This window comes from Prionailurus viverrinus, chromosome C2 (assembly GCF_022837055.1).
Source record: "Prionailurus viverrinus isolate Anna chromosome C2, UM_Priviv_1.0, whole genome shotgun sequence".
Lineage (NCBI taxonomy): Eukaryota > Metazoa > Chordata > Mammalia > Carnivora > Felidae > Prionailurus > Prionailurus viverrinus.
The window spans coordinates 29,855,526-29,872,969 of NC_062569.1; the positions used below are offsets into that span (position 1 = coordinate 29,855,526).

A 17,444-nucleotide genomic window follows, 5' to 3' on the forward strand; every position below is an offset into this window, starting at 1 on the left:
AAATCATTTAGAAGAGGTGACAGAATAACATGTGGATGGAGGGAGGTTATTCTTTAACTCCTGTGTGCATATGAGTGAGCCATGGTCCTTAAAATACTGATTCACAGGCTGTGGGGATACTGATTCGGCAAGTCTGTGCCAGCGTCCCATAGTTCCAACATAAGGAACACGCTTACCCACAGCCACAGTTGTGAGCACCCAGGTTACATTTACCTAACCTATATCCTCCAGAAAGGGACAAAGTCTCGGTCTGCTATTCTTTGCTCCTTCCCCAGCCCCTGGCTTGGAAACTGGCATGTTCCAGGTACTTGTTATTAGTTCCTCACCTGACTAAGGAGGCCAGAGAGGACAGTCCCACCAGGCTCCTTCCAGCTACATGGATTTAGGTATAGGAAACATGCCTATAAGACACAAGGTGCGGGATGACACAGGGCAGGGAACCCATGTTACCATCCTTGGTGCACAGTACTGCCCAGAAAGATACAGGAGCTGGGCGGGCAAGTGGAGAAGGCCACTGGGAGAATGGCCTAGTCCACCTGTAGACCCCTAGTGCATCTGAGTGCTTTTGTCTCTGGCTTAACTGCTCATTCACTCAACAAAAAATAAATATAAGTAGATTTTGACTGACCTACCTCTCTTCTCTGCTCCACAGAACTCCTGGAGGCCTGTACTTTCCACAAAGATTAAAATTCAAGAGGTGGAGCCACACCAGATGGAGATGGGAGCTCATGTGACCCATAAGCTTCCCTTTAGGTCTCGCTAGCCTGAGTGGTTTGTTTGGCTTCACAGTTTGGCAGTGGTGCCTCTGCAGAACATAAAATAAAAATTATTATGGTGTTATCTTTTAAAAAATTCATTCTTTTCTAAATGTTTGGCCTGGAAGAATTTTTTTTTAAACACTACCTGACTAAATACATTTGCAACTGAGCACTTCCTTCAGAGCTCAAGTTCATCTGACATCTTCCACAGCTTTGATTGTGGTACCACAGCCAAGTAGGAATTCTTTCTGAAAGGGGTCTGCATGGTCATTGTAACAGAATCAAGTGTAAGTGGCTGTGTGTGTGTTGTGGGGGGGCAGGAAGGAAGATGCTGAGTGAGTTATTGAAATGGAGTGTTCAGTGGAGTACAGCTATTTTTGCCTTGAAAAAAATATAGAAGATTTATATATTTTTAAAATTTTTTAATGATTTTTATCAGGTACACTTGAGGTTCTGATTCTAACGGGCTGGAAAAGTGAATCACTGGAACATCTGAAAATTATCACTTAACCCTGATTCCCACAGTAGTCGCTGCCCTGTCTCCTCTCCTTCTTCTGAAAGGTGGAGGCTCACTCTTTCCATGCCTCTTATTAAAGGCTGAACACACAGAAATCAGTCTTCTGTTCCACTCACTTCCCTGCAGCTACCCTGGCCAACGTCATGGCCCACCTGCCATCTGTAAAAAACAATTTTAATTCTTTCATTCCTGAGTCTGTTTACTGCACTTGAATGGCTGACTGGTCACTCTTCTTGGGAACTCTCTCAAATTTCTCTGACATGGCAGCTCTCTGCTTTGGCTCCTACCCCTCTCTGTCCATTTGTGGTCTTACCGTGGGCTCATCCTGCCAGCCCTGAAATTGTAGGGAAATCTTCTCGGGCTTCTTTTCTTGATCCAATGCTCTTACTTTCTAGGCCCTCCCTACGCAATGAGAATGACTCTGGGGCACCTACATCTCTAACTATATTCCTGGCCCCTGCCTCCTGCATCCCCATACTCATACTTCCTCCTGCCTATGGATGTATACTACACAGTTCTCACAGCAATCAGAAGCCCAACAAATAGAAAACAGAGGGGATCATCTTGCCCCTTCCCTCTTCTGCTTCCCTAACTGTCCAACTGTCATTTCCATATATTTGACAACAGCTGAAGACATGGTCTTCTATCCACGTACAGGAGTCATAAACCAAGGAGTCAAATTTCAATTCACTGTTTTCTCTCACTCCATAGCCAATGCCAGCAGGTTCTGTTGATTTTGCCTTCTAAGTGACTTTCCAGTTTGCCCCTTTATTACTTCACTCCTACTACAGCCTCAATTTACATTCAGGGGTAGAGCCGCAGATGAGGGATTTCTGGACACAATAGTTCATATCTCTAACAGGACGCTGGGTCCACTTTGCAGTTAAGACCTGATGTTGACCTTTTTACACACAGCTTTGAGCCTATCAGCACTCTGCCTTATTTGATATTCACCTAAACTCCACCCTTACCCTAAATCCTATGATAACTCTTTACATTTGTTTGGTGAAACAGTTCCTCTGGGGTCTTATTGCAATGAGGCAACAAAGCTAATTTTATCAACAATGTACTGTCTACCACAAGCCTGACACTGTTCTAGTGACTGTAAATGCAGCTATGCATATTGTAGTCTCTTAAATGATTTCTGCTTATTTTGATTTATTCCTCTCTCTAGACTGCCTTATCAGTATAGATGTACAAAAAAATGAAGTAATGTTCACCAGATACTACAGGTATAAATCTGAAGTGATTTGTGGCTTTCTTCTTTGATCTTTCACTATTGTTTGAGTTTTTAATATGACAAACATGTCCTATTTTAATTCTTTTAGAAAAATCATCTAAGTGTTTTTTCCCCCCAAAGAAACAAAGTTAAAGAGATAAGCCAGAATACGGGAATCATACGATTGATGTCCCTGAGTGTGAGATCATTTCCAGTGTGCTTTGGAGCTATTGGGAATAGAAGAACAGGGGGAAATGTGTCTGGAGAATGGGACATTTTAATTAATGGGAGAGAGGGAAAAATTGTCTATGTTTGTTTCACTAGAACTCTCTTCATTTGCTATTTGAGTAAAGGAGCAAAACACGGTCAGCAAGCAGCAGTCAGTATCTGCCTGTCCTTCCTCTGGGTTCATCTCCACACACCTCCTGGAAGCATGTGTTGACAGAGATGTGAGAGGACAGGAAAGAGCAGATTCCCTCCTGCTCTCATTCATGAGAATGGCATTTCTTCTGCCTTTAACCAGGAAACATACTGGAAAAAAAAAATCTGTGTCTTGTTAAACCATTCTTTCATCATTCCTAAATTTTACCACCAAGCACTTTTTCATTCACATAGCTCTGGCCAAAAATTCTTATACAGTTAGGACAGTTATGGTGAGTGTTCTCCTGTTCGGCCCTTCCTCCTTCCCTGCATTTTTAGCCCCTAACAGAGGAATCAATGGTTATTATAAAGGATGTGTGTGTGTGTGTGCGTGCGTGTGCGTGTGTGCACGCACTGGGTAGTGGATACAGAGCAGGGACCAGAACCATAAGAAAAAAGAAAAAAGAGAATGTGGTAAAATTACTGCCAGTTCTGATAGTTTTAACTGATAGTTCTAATTTAAAATAAAGTAGTTGGTTTACTTTCTTTAGCCTCATATCCTAAACATCCTTTCTTAATCTGGAGTGACTATTGCCTACATTTATCAACGGAATGCCTGGAAAATGAATTGTACTATGTTAGAGCATATAGTTAAGCATAAAGGAGCCCAACTGCCTGGGCTTAATAGATAAGTTACTTAACCCCTGCCTCAGTTTGCCTCTGTAAAATTGGAATAATGGATCACTGTGAGGATTAAACAAATTAATAAATTAAAATTATTTAAAACAATGCCTGGTACTAGCAAGCACTCATTAATGTTGACAATTGTCTTCATTAACCATCCTCTTCTCCATCTACCACAGTCTTGCTTCCATACCATGACCCTACCCCCCGACTTACCCCACTGTTTCCTCTGAGCTCACTTTTCATTCAAGCCCTCATCACAGGAGCCCCTCTGTTACAAGACATGCTGCTGACCACTTCCAGGATATGTTTTACTCCTTTGTCACTGACTCTTCCTTATTAGGCTTCTCTGCAAGTTCCTTTCTCCTCACTTTCCATTCTCTCCATGATTTTAATGACCACTTGTTTATGTTTGACACTAAGATGACAATATAGCACCTATTGCTGAAAATGTACATTTGTTTACTGGATCACCAGCTTAACATAAGATTTTAGAATTCTCAGATGTCACAGACTATGAGTCTGGACTTCTGTCTTGTCCAGCAAGAGAGTAAATGCAGAATTGAATATGAGAGAGGCTAATGTCTGAGAGGAGACAAGAGGCCTTAATAGGGGTTTCATCTCCGTATTTATTGAGCACTCAAGATCTTAGACACGTGGTGAACGTGAAGAAAACAAGATCTTACACACGTGGTGAACGTGAAGAAAACAAGATCCTATACACGTGGTGAATGTGAAGAAAACGATCAGATAGTAATCATTAACTTGTTTGTGTAAGAAGCAAAGGGTCCGGGGGCGGGGGCAAGTGGAGTCTGTGATGAAGATACATTGGCACCAGATGGAAAGTAATTTCCTGCAGGTGATATAACAAATTGCTCATGATCCCATTACAGTATCTGGCTACCTAACTTCAGGCACTTTTGCCTCGTGGCGGGGGTTTTCCGCCCTAAGCTTTTTTCTAACCCACTTATGTAAGTAGAACCTATTTCCCCACGCTCAGAGGCATCCGAAACTCAATATATAGAAAACAGAGGCAATTTTCATTCTGGTTATGCCCTCAGTCCCGAAGCCCCTCTCTAATTCACTTTATGCACTCTGATCTTTCCAGTACCCCGCACCAACTGCTTCAGATGCAGTCCTGATAACTCTCCCTCTTGACTCATCATATCCAATGAATCACCACATTCTATATTTTCCTTCTACACATCTTTCAAATCTGTGGCTTCCTTCCCACATCTACCTCTGTTCTGGTTCAGACCCTGTACATCTTTTGCCAAAACACTGAACAGCTCCCAGTTGGCCTCCCTGCCTCAGTCTCTCCTCTCTCAAATCACAGTTGTCCACTTATCTGCCATTCATCTATGTTACCCCCAAATGACATTTCTCAATGCATTCTGGATAAAGTCTAGGCTCCTCAGCATAACACATTATCCCTTCAGATCATTCCTGCCAACCTTTCCCGCTTCATCTCCTGCCACTTCTGCAGAAATGATACCAGCTTAATGACAGAATGCAAAGTGGCAGCCCCTAAGCTGACCACTTCTGGCCCCATAGGTGTTTTATTTAGGCGACAAGTGTTTTTGTTGTTGTTGTTGTTGTTGTTGTTGTTGTTTTAATGTTTTTCATGACTTGCTGAAATTTGAAAAATGGAGCATTTCCCTTTCTGGCTTCTCTGGAAAAACTGGAAGAACGGGCCACTTTGGTCCCACATATGTCTGCCTGGCAAAGTAGTGGCTGCCCACTCTGGAGAGGAATGGCAGCTGCAGTTTTCAACAGCTCCACCCCACGCTCTGATTTTCCTAGTTGCTTCTCTCCGTGTAGAAATCTCAGCCACAGCTCTAGATTTACAGTATAGGTGCATTGAATTGCTCGTTTTCTTCAACATAAAGCTTTCTCCTTTTACACCTGCGGAAGCTAACTCCTCCCTCATGCTCAGTTCCCGTCACGTTGCTCCAGGAGCTTTTCTCTGAACCTAAGGTGGACTAAGCGTCCCTTTCTGTATTTCCATGTCGCACCGTACATCCTCTGTCAAATCCCATGCCATATTATAGTCAGTTGAAATGTTTGTGTAATGCTTGAGTTCCTCACAAGACTCACCTGACAAAGCGAGTGACTGGAAATCCTCAGTGCAGATTTCTCAAGCTATTCATTTTATTTATCCATCATTCCGTCAACAACTATGAAAAGGGTGGCGACATTTGACTCCTATCTTAAAAGATAAAAGTATCACTCGTGAAATACCGCGGGCTCGATGTAGTGTTCATGAGAACTGCAACTCCCATCAGGACTTTCGCGATCCCGGTCCCGAAAGGAGGAAATACAACTTAGGAACTACCACTCCCGTGATGCTCCGCTCCGGCCGCCTGCGCAGAGCCCAGGGCCACGTTGCTTTCGCGGCGCTGGAGACACGCATCTCAGACATGGCTTCCGCGGAGTCGCGGCGGATGGGGAATGGCGGCAGTGTCGGGGGCGCCTTCCAACCCTACTTAGACTCCTTGCGGCAGGAGCTACAGCAGAGGGACCCGACGCTGCTGTCAATCGTGGTGGCGCTTCTCGCAGTGCTGCTGACGCTGGGTAAAGAGGTGGCCGGTGGTTTTGGCGGGTTCACGGCGGGCGGGGTCCCGGCTTGGACTCGGCTTGTGCAGATCGCCGACGCCAGGAGGCGAAGGCGTTTGAGGGGCATCTGTAGAGGGAGACTAACTTCTTACACCAACCTGCCCTGTTACCTGAAGCAGCGGGAGTAGTGCTGCGTTAAAGAGGATCTCCCGCGACCCTTGGACGTCTTGGTCCTTGCACGGGTTACTCTTTCTTCATCGGCCCCTGTTATGCCTGAGCGCGTGGTCCTTACCCCCACCCCCTCTTCCTTTTTTTGCTCTTATTACCAAGACTCTCGGGCTCTTTATTCCAAGTTTGTGTCCTGGGAACTGAGAGTATATAGTAAGACAAGATTGCACTTGAGGAGTCCACAGTCGGGATGGGGGTGTAGATACAGGAAGGTTGGCAGTTGATAGTGGCAGGCACTCGGTGGAGTCCCTGGACGGTGTTAAATAGGTTACACGTTAGAAGCCTGGGGGCACAACATCCCACTTTTATGGGAATCCAAGAACCGAGAAGTCTATTTACACAACTCAGCCCTTCCCACTGTTAACAACGACAAAAACGATTGTAATGGTGGTAAAAATACAATAAAAACTGAGATCCAGCTGAATGAGGTGTTCTGTGGTAGACTTCTGTTAACTTCCCTACCCCAACTGTACAGGCGTACTAGTGATACTGCAAGGCATAACTTTGGTTGTTTTTCTCTGTTCCACAGTGTTCTGGAAGTTCATTCGGAGCAGGAGGAGCAGTCAAAGAGCTGTTCTTCTTGTTGGCCTGTGTGACTCTGGGAAAACATTGCTCTTTGTCAGAGTAAATGCTTTGATTTACCTCTCTCCTAAACTTGATAGAAAATTTTAGGCCATCCTAATATTCTTGTGAAAGGAAAGGAGGCTGATGCTGATAACTGGGGAGTTAATTCTTGACTCACTTGAAAATACTTGAAAAACTTGCTAAGACTCTTGAAAAACTCATAAACTGAATTTTTTTTCACCATTTCTGTTTTCTTGCACTTGCCAGATACTGACATTTAGTCCTTATCCCATTTAAGGGTTTTATGTAACCCTTCTCTTGTGGTGGCCAAGGATGCCAGAAAAGGTGGAAAGATTAAAGACAGTGATGTCTGTAGGGTGTATAATTTGTTGTGTAACAAACTTTTCTGAGAACTTGTCAAGGAAGGTTTTTAAAAGATTGATTCTTTGACATATTGGACTACTTAGCCATCTTTTCACGAATATTTAATCTTTTTAGTATTTTAAACCGTTTTTTGTTACAGAGCATAGCAGAGGTTTTCTTCTTATTCTTCCATTTGAGAGGATAAATTATTTCCTTTCTACTACAGAAATACAATTTGCAGTCATTTGTGATGATTAAAAATATTTATGGAATGTTGGTAAATTTGGCCACTAACCATTTGAAACTAGTTTCCCCCACCCCCATCCTTTCATTGTGGAGAGGGGAATGAAGATGCAATTAATTAGATTTTTCTATAAGGAAAAAACAGTATAGTCCTTTTCAGTTGTTGCAAGCAATACTCATTTATTTGACCTGACCCATTAGAGAGTTAGAACAAAATTATTTTCTTTATATTTGCTATTTATATATTTACTCTGATCTCCCTCATATTGTTGTTTGTTTTTTTAACAGTTGTTAACTGGCCTTTATAGAGACACTCAGACATCGATCACTGACAGCTCTGCTCTGTACAAAGTCAACAATACCAGGGTAAGGGTTTCCTAGAATGCTGGAAGTCTGACAATTTTACTTTACTTTGGTCTGTCAGGAAAGGACATTTGTAGGATGAATTAGTCTGAGGGTGTAGGTACCATTCATATCTTATTTTTATAGATAAGTAGAGTCCATGTAACACATTCTGCTCTCTGTCATCCAAGCAGCAGATTTAATCATACCATCCCCTGCTTTGTACCTCATGCACACTGATGTTACATCACATTTTACTAGTTTTTGTTTCTTGTCTTTCCAACTTTACCATGAGTTCTTAAGGGTGAGCATTAACCCTTTTCATTTATATTTTGAATAGGTAATATATGTAATGGGACCAAATTTCAAAAGGTTAAAAAGAAAATTCGGTTTGGGACACCTGGATGGCCCATTCGGTTGAGCGTCTGGCATCAGCTCAGGTCATAGTCTCGCAGTTCCTGAGTTCAAGCCCTGCATTAATCTCTCTGCTGTCAGCATGGAGCCCACTTTGGGTCTTCTGTCTCCCTCTCTCTCTGCCCCTCCCCCACATGTTCTCTTGCTCTCCTTCTTTCTGTCTCTTTCTCTCTCTCTCTCTCAAATAAACAAAAAAAAGAATATTAGATGAAAAGTAATTTTGCCTTTCCCATCCCTACTAGGTCTTCTCTTTAGAGGTAATAACTTACCATTTTTCTGTGTACCCTTCAGATGGTCTATGTATATGCAGATATATCTGTGTACCCTTTAATTTTCTCTTAAAGATTTTATTTCTAAGCAGCCTTTTTTTTTTTCCCATTTATTTATTTTTGAAAGAGAGAGAAACAGAGTGCGAGCAGGAGAGGGGCAGAGAGAGAGGGTGACACAGACTCCAAAGCAGGCTCCAGGCTCTTAGGTGTCAGCACACAGCCTGATGCAGGGCTCGAACCCACAAACCATGAGATCATGACCTAAGCTGAAGGCGGGCTCTTGACCGACTCAGAGACTCAGGCGCCCCTTTAAGCAATCTTTGTATCCAACCTGGGACTCGAACTCAGTGCCGTGATCAAGAGTTACACGCTCCATCAACTGAGCTAGCCAGGCACCTCAATTTTTTTTTCTTTTTTTTCTAACTATTTATTATTTTTGAGTGTGTGTGTGTGTGTGTGTGTGTGTGTGTGTGTGTGTGAGTGAGGGAAGGGTACAGGGAGAGAGACAGAGGATCTGAAGCAGGCTCTGTGCTGACAGCAGAGAGACTGATGCAGGGCTCAAACTCAAAAACTATGAGATGATGACCTGAGCCAAAGTTGGATGCTTAACTGACTGAGCCACCTGGTGCCCCTTTTTTTCTTTTTAATAGTCTGTTCTGCCCACTGTTTTTTGTTTTGTTTTGTTTGTTTGTTTGTTTTTTAAACAATATGATGTGGTTGGGTTGTTTTGTTTTTCTCCCTCATTTGTACACATAGTCTGCCTGGTTGATTTGTGAGTATTTGGCTGTACCATTCAATTAAGTTCTAATTTAGTAAGAGCTCTATTAATGAACAGTTTGTTATAATCTTTATTTTACAATATTGCAATGGCTACCTTAGTATATATGAGTATATTTCAAAAATACCAGTAAGGAATCATGAGAAGGACTTTTTGTGTATCTGTGTAGCCCCAGAATGTGGAAAGTGACTGCCAAGTCGATTGTAATGCATAGGTATTTGGTGAGTGGAGGAAAGGCTAGGTGGCTGGTTGGAGGGGTAGATGTATAGATCGATGAATTAAAGTGGTTATCTTAGAGACCTTTTCTGCTTTTTTGGTGCCTCCAGAATTAAACATTGTAAACAAAGATAAATATTCTTTTAAATGTCTTACAGGTATTTTTTGCATTTTTCAATAACAGCACTCTTTCTAGCCCAGTCATTTTTAAACTCCCAAGATTTTAGGTTTTGAAAGTTTAGGTTTGGGAGATCTTTAATTCTTGGGGCACTTGGGCCAGATTTTTTAAGTGGGATATCCCAGGGTATACTTTAAACCTGTGCTTTTCCAATAGAATAGCCATTGGCCATGTGTGACTATTGAGCACCTCAAATGTGACTAGTCCAAATTGAGGGCTGTTGTAAGTGTATACACCAGATCTTGAACTTGGCATGAGAAAAAAAAAGTAAAATGGCAACAATTTCTTGAGTTTTTTACTTGTTAAAAAGATATTTTAGATATATTGGGTTAAAATATTTATTAAATTAAATTTACTATATCTTTTTTTTACTTTTTTAATATAGCTTTTGGAAAACTTAACATTACATATGAGGCCTGCATATTTTTATTTGAAAATGTAGAACATTCCTGCCTTCTTTTTCAATCCTTCTCTCCACATCCCCCCCCCCCAGTATGTTTTAGATCTAATCCCTCTCTCAGTGTATCATTAATATTTTTTCTGAATTGCTTATAGTGGTGTAGTGCTGATTATGAAATGTGGTAGTGGGTCCCAACCTGAGGTCCCTAGACTCTTAACAGAATTTTTTTTTTTTTTTTTTTTTTAAGCTAGCACACATATTTTTACCCATAAAAGACTACACAAAGTGACAGGTCATAATCCAGCTGTAATCATGTCAGATCTGTGCATGATACTGACTCCCTCCTGCTGAACAGTGGTTAAGGCTGGCTGTGGATAAGGTAGAACATCGGAGAAAGGTTCCATGGGCCTGATAAGTGTATCAGGATTATACCAGAGAGTCTATGAGCAAGGCCATATCCATATTGAACCTGAGCTCAAGAATGAAAACCTGGAATGAATAGCCCTTAAGTGGGTGCTTAATGAGTCAACTCAGGAGGGACACAACCCCCCCCCCCGTTTCCGTGATTGACACAAAATATTGACATTTGGAACAAATAAATGGTGTGTCTTGTCAACAAATATTTAAAAATTAAATTATAGTGGGAATGTAAAGGAATGTTTTGTTACGAAGATTGGGGATCCCTGTAATGGTAACATGCTGTGGTAAAGTGTAGGTCTCCTATTAATTTATTTACTTTGTTAGAATTTACTACTCTTTTCACATGTTTTTGTTTTTATTCATACTGGTATATTTCTCCAGCCTCAGATGGACCACACTTCCATGACTCCCTCACAGGGTCAGGTTTCTTAGGTACCCTTGGAGCATTTATCAAAGTTGTAATTTTACATTTATGTATAATTTTGCATTGTGTTGATCTTTCTTTTTTTAGAGTTTATTTATTTTGAGAGTGCATGCGCACGAGAGTGCCTGAGCACTTGAGTGGGGGAGGGGCAGGGAGAGAGAGAATCTCAAGCAGGCTCCAAGCTGTTAGCACAGAGCCCAACGTGGGGCTCAGTCTCCCAAACCAAGAGATCATGACCTCAGCTGAAATTAAGAGTCAGACCCTTAACAGACTGATCCACCCAGGCACCCCGTGTTGATCTTTTATTATATATTATATTATAAACCCTGTTGGAACAGGGATCATGTCTGTTTTTGCTCCCTGTTAAATCCCTGGAGCCTCTACTAATGATTTATAAACAGAAGATGCTTTGTGAACTTTTGTTTGATTCATTAATTATGGTGAACCTTTTTTTGTTCATTAATGAATTGGACACTGTTCTGGTACTTGAAATCTGATATGAAAAGTTTATGTTATGAATGTGAATCAGGACCACAATATTCATTTAATGTTATTGCTGTCATCCTTAGGGTGCTAGCCTGACCTTGATTGATCTCCCTGGCCATGAGAGCTTGAGACTTCAATTCTTAGAGCGTTTTAAGGCTTCAGCCAGGTAAGTAGGATTTAGAGTGAACTTGCCTGAATCTGTATATCAAGGTCACCCATATTTGCTCTGGTGGTATTCAGGAGGCAGCCTGGTGCCCTGCCAAGGAAAGCATAGACCCTGGAGTCAACCATTTCTGGTTTGCAAGCCCACCTTTACTAGTTTTTATGAGGATTGTATGAGATAATGTTTGAAAGTGTTTCTCAAGAGTGTTCAGAAAGTGTTAACACTTACCATGTTAATAAAATTTTCATTTCCTTTGAGGACAAATTGTAATTACATGTAGAGCTATTAAAATCTGAAAAAGGAATTTTAAAGCTAGGTGAAATCCTAGAAGTTATTTAAATCCAACATTATATATTTCTGTTCTTAAATTACCCAAATTTAATGTCTCAAAAGTACAGAACAATATTTTCTTATTTCTTTTAGTATTGTCCTAGTGTTACTCTTATTTCCTGAAATTCTTGTGCTGTAGTTGAAGATGTTTTATTCTTGTTTTGTCTCTCACACTGGTGAAAACTTAGGAGGGAAATATACCACATTTCATTGATTTTTTTTTTTAATACCACATTTCATTGATTTTAAGACATTTTTTTATCTATGAAATTAGAATGAATGCTTTTTATGGTTATTTGTGTCATAGTTTAATTGGCAGTATTTTTCTCTTTCTTAGTTGTACCTGAAATAAGAATGTGTCTTTTAATTGAGGAATCTTAGGTTTGATGGAATGTGATAGTTATTTCTTTCATTATTTATGAAGATGTCTTGACTTTTGTTGTTTCTTCCTTGCCCACAAGATGGTGATGATGAGCAGTCTATCATGGATGAGACTGTTGTGTGAATTTTTTAAAAAATAAACTTTTTTAGAGCAGTTTTTGGTTCAGAGCAAAATTGAGCAACAGATGTAGAGATTTCCCGTATTACATCCCCCTGCCCCTGAGCCAGCATATGCACAGCCTTCCTTGTTATAAGCACCCTCCACCAGAATGTTCATTTGTTACAATTGATGAAGCTACACTGACACATCGTAATCATTCTGAGTCTGTGTGTTTTTTTTTTAATGTTTATTTTTGTGAGAGACAGGGAGAGAGTGAGTGAGCGAACCAGCGAGCGAGAGAGGGGCAGGGAGAGAAGGAGACACAGAATCTGAAGCAGGCTCCAGGCTCTGAGCTATCAGCACAGAGCCTGATTCTGGACTCGAACCTACGGACTGTGAGATCATGACCTGAGCTAAAGTCAGACATTTAACCGACTGAGCCACCCAGGTGCCCCTGAGTCTGTGTTTTGCATTAGGATTCACTCTTGGTGTACATTCTACAGATTTGAACAAATGTGTAATGACGTGTATTCACCATTGACAGTATCATACAGAGTATTTTCACCATCTTAAAAATCCTCCGTGTTATGCTAATTCATCCCTCTCTGTCCACTAATCCCTGAAAACTACTCATCTTTTTTATAGTTCCCATAGCTTTGCCTTTTCTAGAGTGTCATATAATTGGAATCATACAGTATGTAGACTTTCAGGGTGGCTTCTTTTACTTACTAGTATATATTCACATTGCTTCCATATTTTTTCATTGTGTGATAGTTCATTTCTTATTAATGCTGAATAGTATGTCATTGTCTGGATGTAAACAGTTTATTTATCCTTTCACCTGCCTAACGACTTCTTGGTTGGTATAAAAATCGCGTGTAGGTTTTTGTGTGGACATTAGTTTTTGGGTGAATATCAAGGAGTGCAATTGAAGAATTATATGGTAAGAGTATGTTTAGCTTTGCAAGAAATTGCCAAACTGTCTTCCAAAGTGGCTGCACCATTTTGCATTCTCACCAGCGATAAACGAGAGTTCCTGTTGCTCTTCCTGACCAGCCTTTAGTGTTGTCAGTGTTATAGATTTTAGCTGTTCTAATACATAGGTAGTAATACCTAACTGCTTTAAGTTGCATTTCCATGAAGACGTTGATATGATGTGGAACATCTTTTCATGTACTTATTTGCTCTCTATAAATCTTGTTTGGGGAGGTGTCTATAAAAGTTCCTTGACCTATTTTTAAATGGAGTTATATGAGTTTTTTATATATTTTGGATAACAGTCCTTTATCAGATCTATCTTTTGCAAATACTTCCTACCAGTCTGTGGCTCATTCTTCTGATGCTGACGTTTGTAGAGCAGAAATTTGTATCTTTCAATAAAAGATCAGTTTATTGATCTTTTTTCATGGATTGTGCCTTTAGGGTTGTATCTAGAAAATCATTGCCAGACCCAAGATGTCTTGATTTTCTCCCGTGTTCTCTCTGAGGAGTTTTGTGCTTTTGTGGTTTACACTTAGGTATGTGATCCATTTTGAGCTAATTTTTCTGAAAAGTATACAGCCTATATTTATTCATTGTATGTATTCATATTTTTGCATGTGGGTGTTTAGCTGTTCCAGCATCATTTGTTGAAAAGATTATCTTTGTTTTGTTGTACAGATCTTACTTGACTTATAATAGGATTATATTCTGATAAACCCATAGTAAATTGAAAATGCATCTAATACACCTACCGAATGTCATAGCTTAGCCTAGCCTGCCTTAAATGTGTTCAGAACACCTAGATTAGCCTAGAGTTCATCAAAATCATCTAACACAAAGTCTATAATAAAAGTGTTGAAAATCTTAATGTAACTTGTTGAAATCTGTAGTAAAAGTGAAAAACAGGCTGGTTCTGTGTATTGATTATTTACCTTTGCAGTCGAGTGCCTGACTGGGAGCTGTGGCTTGTTGCTGCTGCCCGGTATCACAAGAAATTGTTCTGCATATTGCCAGCCCAGGAAAAGATTAAAATTCAAAATTTGGAGTCTGGTTTTTACTGAATGGGTATTGTTTTCACACCTTTGTAAAGTAAAAAAAATGTTGTAAGTTGAACCATTGTAAGTCAGGGACCATCTGTATTGCCCTTGACTATATTAATGGACTTTGTTCTTTTGATCTCTGTTTTCATCAGGACCTGCTGTCTTGGTTAACTAAAGCTTTATAGTAAGTTGGGCAGAGTCAGTCCTCCAGCTTTGTTCTTCATTATTATGTTCGCTATTCTGGGTCTTCTGCCTCTTCATATAAACTGTAGAATGTGTCAGTATCCATGGAATAAGTTGCTGAGGTTTTGATTGGATTTAATTGTATCTATAGATTGAGTTAGGAAGAAGAGACATTTTGAAACTGTTTAGTCTTCGTATCCATGATTGTGGAATGTCTCTGTTTATCTAGTTACACTTTGATTCTGTTGATCAGTTTTGTAGTTTTCCTGATACAGATCTTGACATATTTTATTAGACTTATACCAAAGGTTCATTTGCTGGGGGGGGGGGGGGGGGGGGCGGATGATAATGGTATTGTGTTTTTAATATTTTGTTGTTGTTATGATTGTTGTTTTTTTTTTTACTGCTTTAGGATATGAAAGCCTCTCTCTAGAAAGGATTCATATTTCCTCCTGTTGGGAGCCCTAGGGGTTCATGGAGTCTGGCCCTTTTTTTTTTTTTTTTTTTCTCAATTAGCCTCTTTATTTTAAAGAAAGGCGGGGGGGGGGCATTTCTGCCTCCATTGTATGGTTCTTGCCCCATTTGTTTCTTGACATTTTGCTTCTCATATACTGTTACTCATATGAAAGAAGCTAATATTTGATAAGTATTAACTTTCTAGAAGATAATTTTTTATAGTTATTTTTAAATTTATATCCACATTAGTCAGCATATAGTGCAACAATGATTTCAGGAGTAGCTTCCTTAATGCCCCTTACCCATTTAGCCCATCCCCTTTCCACAACCCCTCCAGCAACCCTCTGTTTGTTCTCTATATTTAAGAGTCTCTTATGTTTTGTCCCTCTCCCTGTTTTTATGTTATTTGTGCTTCCCTTCCCTTACATTCATCTGTTTTGTATCTTAAATTCCTCATGAGTGAAGTCATATATTTGTCTTTCTCTGACTAATTTCACTTAGCATAATACTCTCTAGTTCCAACCACTTTGTTGCAAGTGGCAAGATTTCATTCTTTTTGATTGCTGAGTAATATTCCATCCTATATATATATACCGCATCTTCTTTATCCATTCCTCAATGGACATTTGGGCTTTTTCCATACTTTGGCTATTGTTGATATTGCTGCTGTAAACATTGGGGTACATGTGCCCCTTCGAAACAGCACACCTGTATCCTTTGGATAAATACCTAGTAGTGCAATTGCTGGGTCATAGAGTAGTTCTATTTTTAATTTTTTAAGGAACCTCCATACTGTTTTCCAGAGTGGCTGCACCAGTTTGCATTCCCACCAGCAGTGCAAAAGAGATCCTCTTTCTCCACATTCTTGCCAACATCTGTCATTGCCTGGGTTGTTAATGTTAACCATTCTGACAGGTGTGAGGTGGTATCTCACTGTGGTTTGGATTTGTATTTCCCTGATGATGAGTGATGTTGAGCCTTTTTTCATGTGTCAGTTGGCCATCTGGATATCTTCTTTGGAGAAGTGTCTATTCATGTCTTCTGCCCATTTCTTCACTGGATTATTTGTTTTTTGGGGTGTTGAGTTTGATAAGTTCTTCGTAGATTTTGGATACTAACCCTTTATCTGATACATTGTTTGCAAATATCTTCTCCCATTCTGTCGGTTGCCTTTTAGTTTTGCTGATTGTTTCCTTCGCTGTGCAGAAGCTTTTTATTTTGATGAGGTCCCAGTAGTTCATTTTTGCTTTTGATTCCCTAGCCTCTGGGAGGTGTTGAGTAGGAAGTTGCTGCGGCTGAGGTCAGAGAGGTTCTTGCCTGCTTTCTCCTCTAGGATTTTGATGGCTTCCTATCTTACGTTTAGGTCTTTCATCCATTTTGAGTTGATTTTTGTGTCTGGTGTAAGAAAGTGGTCCAGGTTCATTTTTCTGCATGTCACTGTCCAGTTTTCCCAGCACCATTTGCTGAAGAGACTGTCTTTATTCCATTGGATATTCTTTCTTGCTTTGTCAAAGATGAGTTGGCCATACACTTGTGGGTCCATTTCTGGGTTGTCCTGTTCCGTTGATCTGAGTGTCTCTTATTGTGCCAGTAGTGTACTGTCTTGATGATTACAGCTTTGTAATACAGCTTGATGTCCGGGATTGTGATGCCTCCAGCTTCGGGTTTTGTTTTGTTTTGTTTTTTGTTTTTATTTTAACATTTATTTTTTTTTTTTGAGACAGAGAGAGACAGAGCATGAGCAGGGGAGGGGCAGAGAGAGAGGGAGATACAGAATCTGAAACAGGCTCCAGGCTCTGAGCTGCCAGCACAGAGCCCGACGCGGGGCTCGAACTCACGAGCTGCGAGATCATGACCTGAGCCGTAGTCGGACGCTCAACCGACTGAGCCACCCAGGCGCCCCGAGCTTCGGTTTTCTTTTTCAAGATTGCTTTGGCTATTCAGGGTCTTTTCTGGTTCTGTACAGATTTTAGGATTCTATGTTGTAGCTCTGAAGAATGCTGGTGTTATTTTGATGGGGATTGCATTGAATTGCATTGTAGATTGCTTTGGGTAGTGTTGACATTTTAACAATATTCTTCCTATCTGGGAGCATGGAATATTTTTCCTTTTTTGTGTGTGTCTTCTTCAATTTCTTTCACAAGCCTTCTATAGTTTTCAGTGTATAGATTTTTCACCTCTTTGGTGAAATTTATCCTGAGGTATTTTATGGTTTTTGGTGCATTTGTAAATGGGATCGATTCCTTGATTTCTCTTTCTGTTGTTTCATTATTGGTGTATCGGAATGCAACCAATTTCTCTGCATTGATTTTATATCCTGCGACTTTGCTCAATTCATGGGTCAGTTCTAGCAGTTTTTTGGTGGAATCTTTGGGTTTTCCACAAGAATAT

The 17,444-nt window shown here is 40.4% G+C and overlaps 1 protein-coding gene across 1 annotated transcript in view; it reads left to right on the plus strand.

The window, feature by feature from the left end:
* The window catches only part of LOC125174424 (serotransferrin-like), a 60,843-nt gene that overhangs the window by 24,541 nt on the left and 18,858 nt on the right, over positions 1-17,444 (plus strand). The window contains exons 18-22 of the mRNA XM_047873988.1: positions 653-681; positions 5,824-6,112; positions 6,852-6,946; positions 7,781-7,858; positions 11,503-11,585. Of these exons, the coding sequence (XP_047729944.1) occupies positions 653-681; positions 5,824-6,112; positions 6,852-6,946; positions 7,781-7,858; positions 11,503-11,585 (574 nt within the window). The remainder of the gene's footprint in view (positions 1-652; positions 682-5,823; positions 6,113-6,851; positions 6,947-7,780; positions 7,859-11,502; positions 11,586-17,444) is intronic.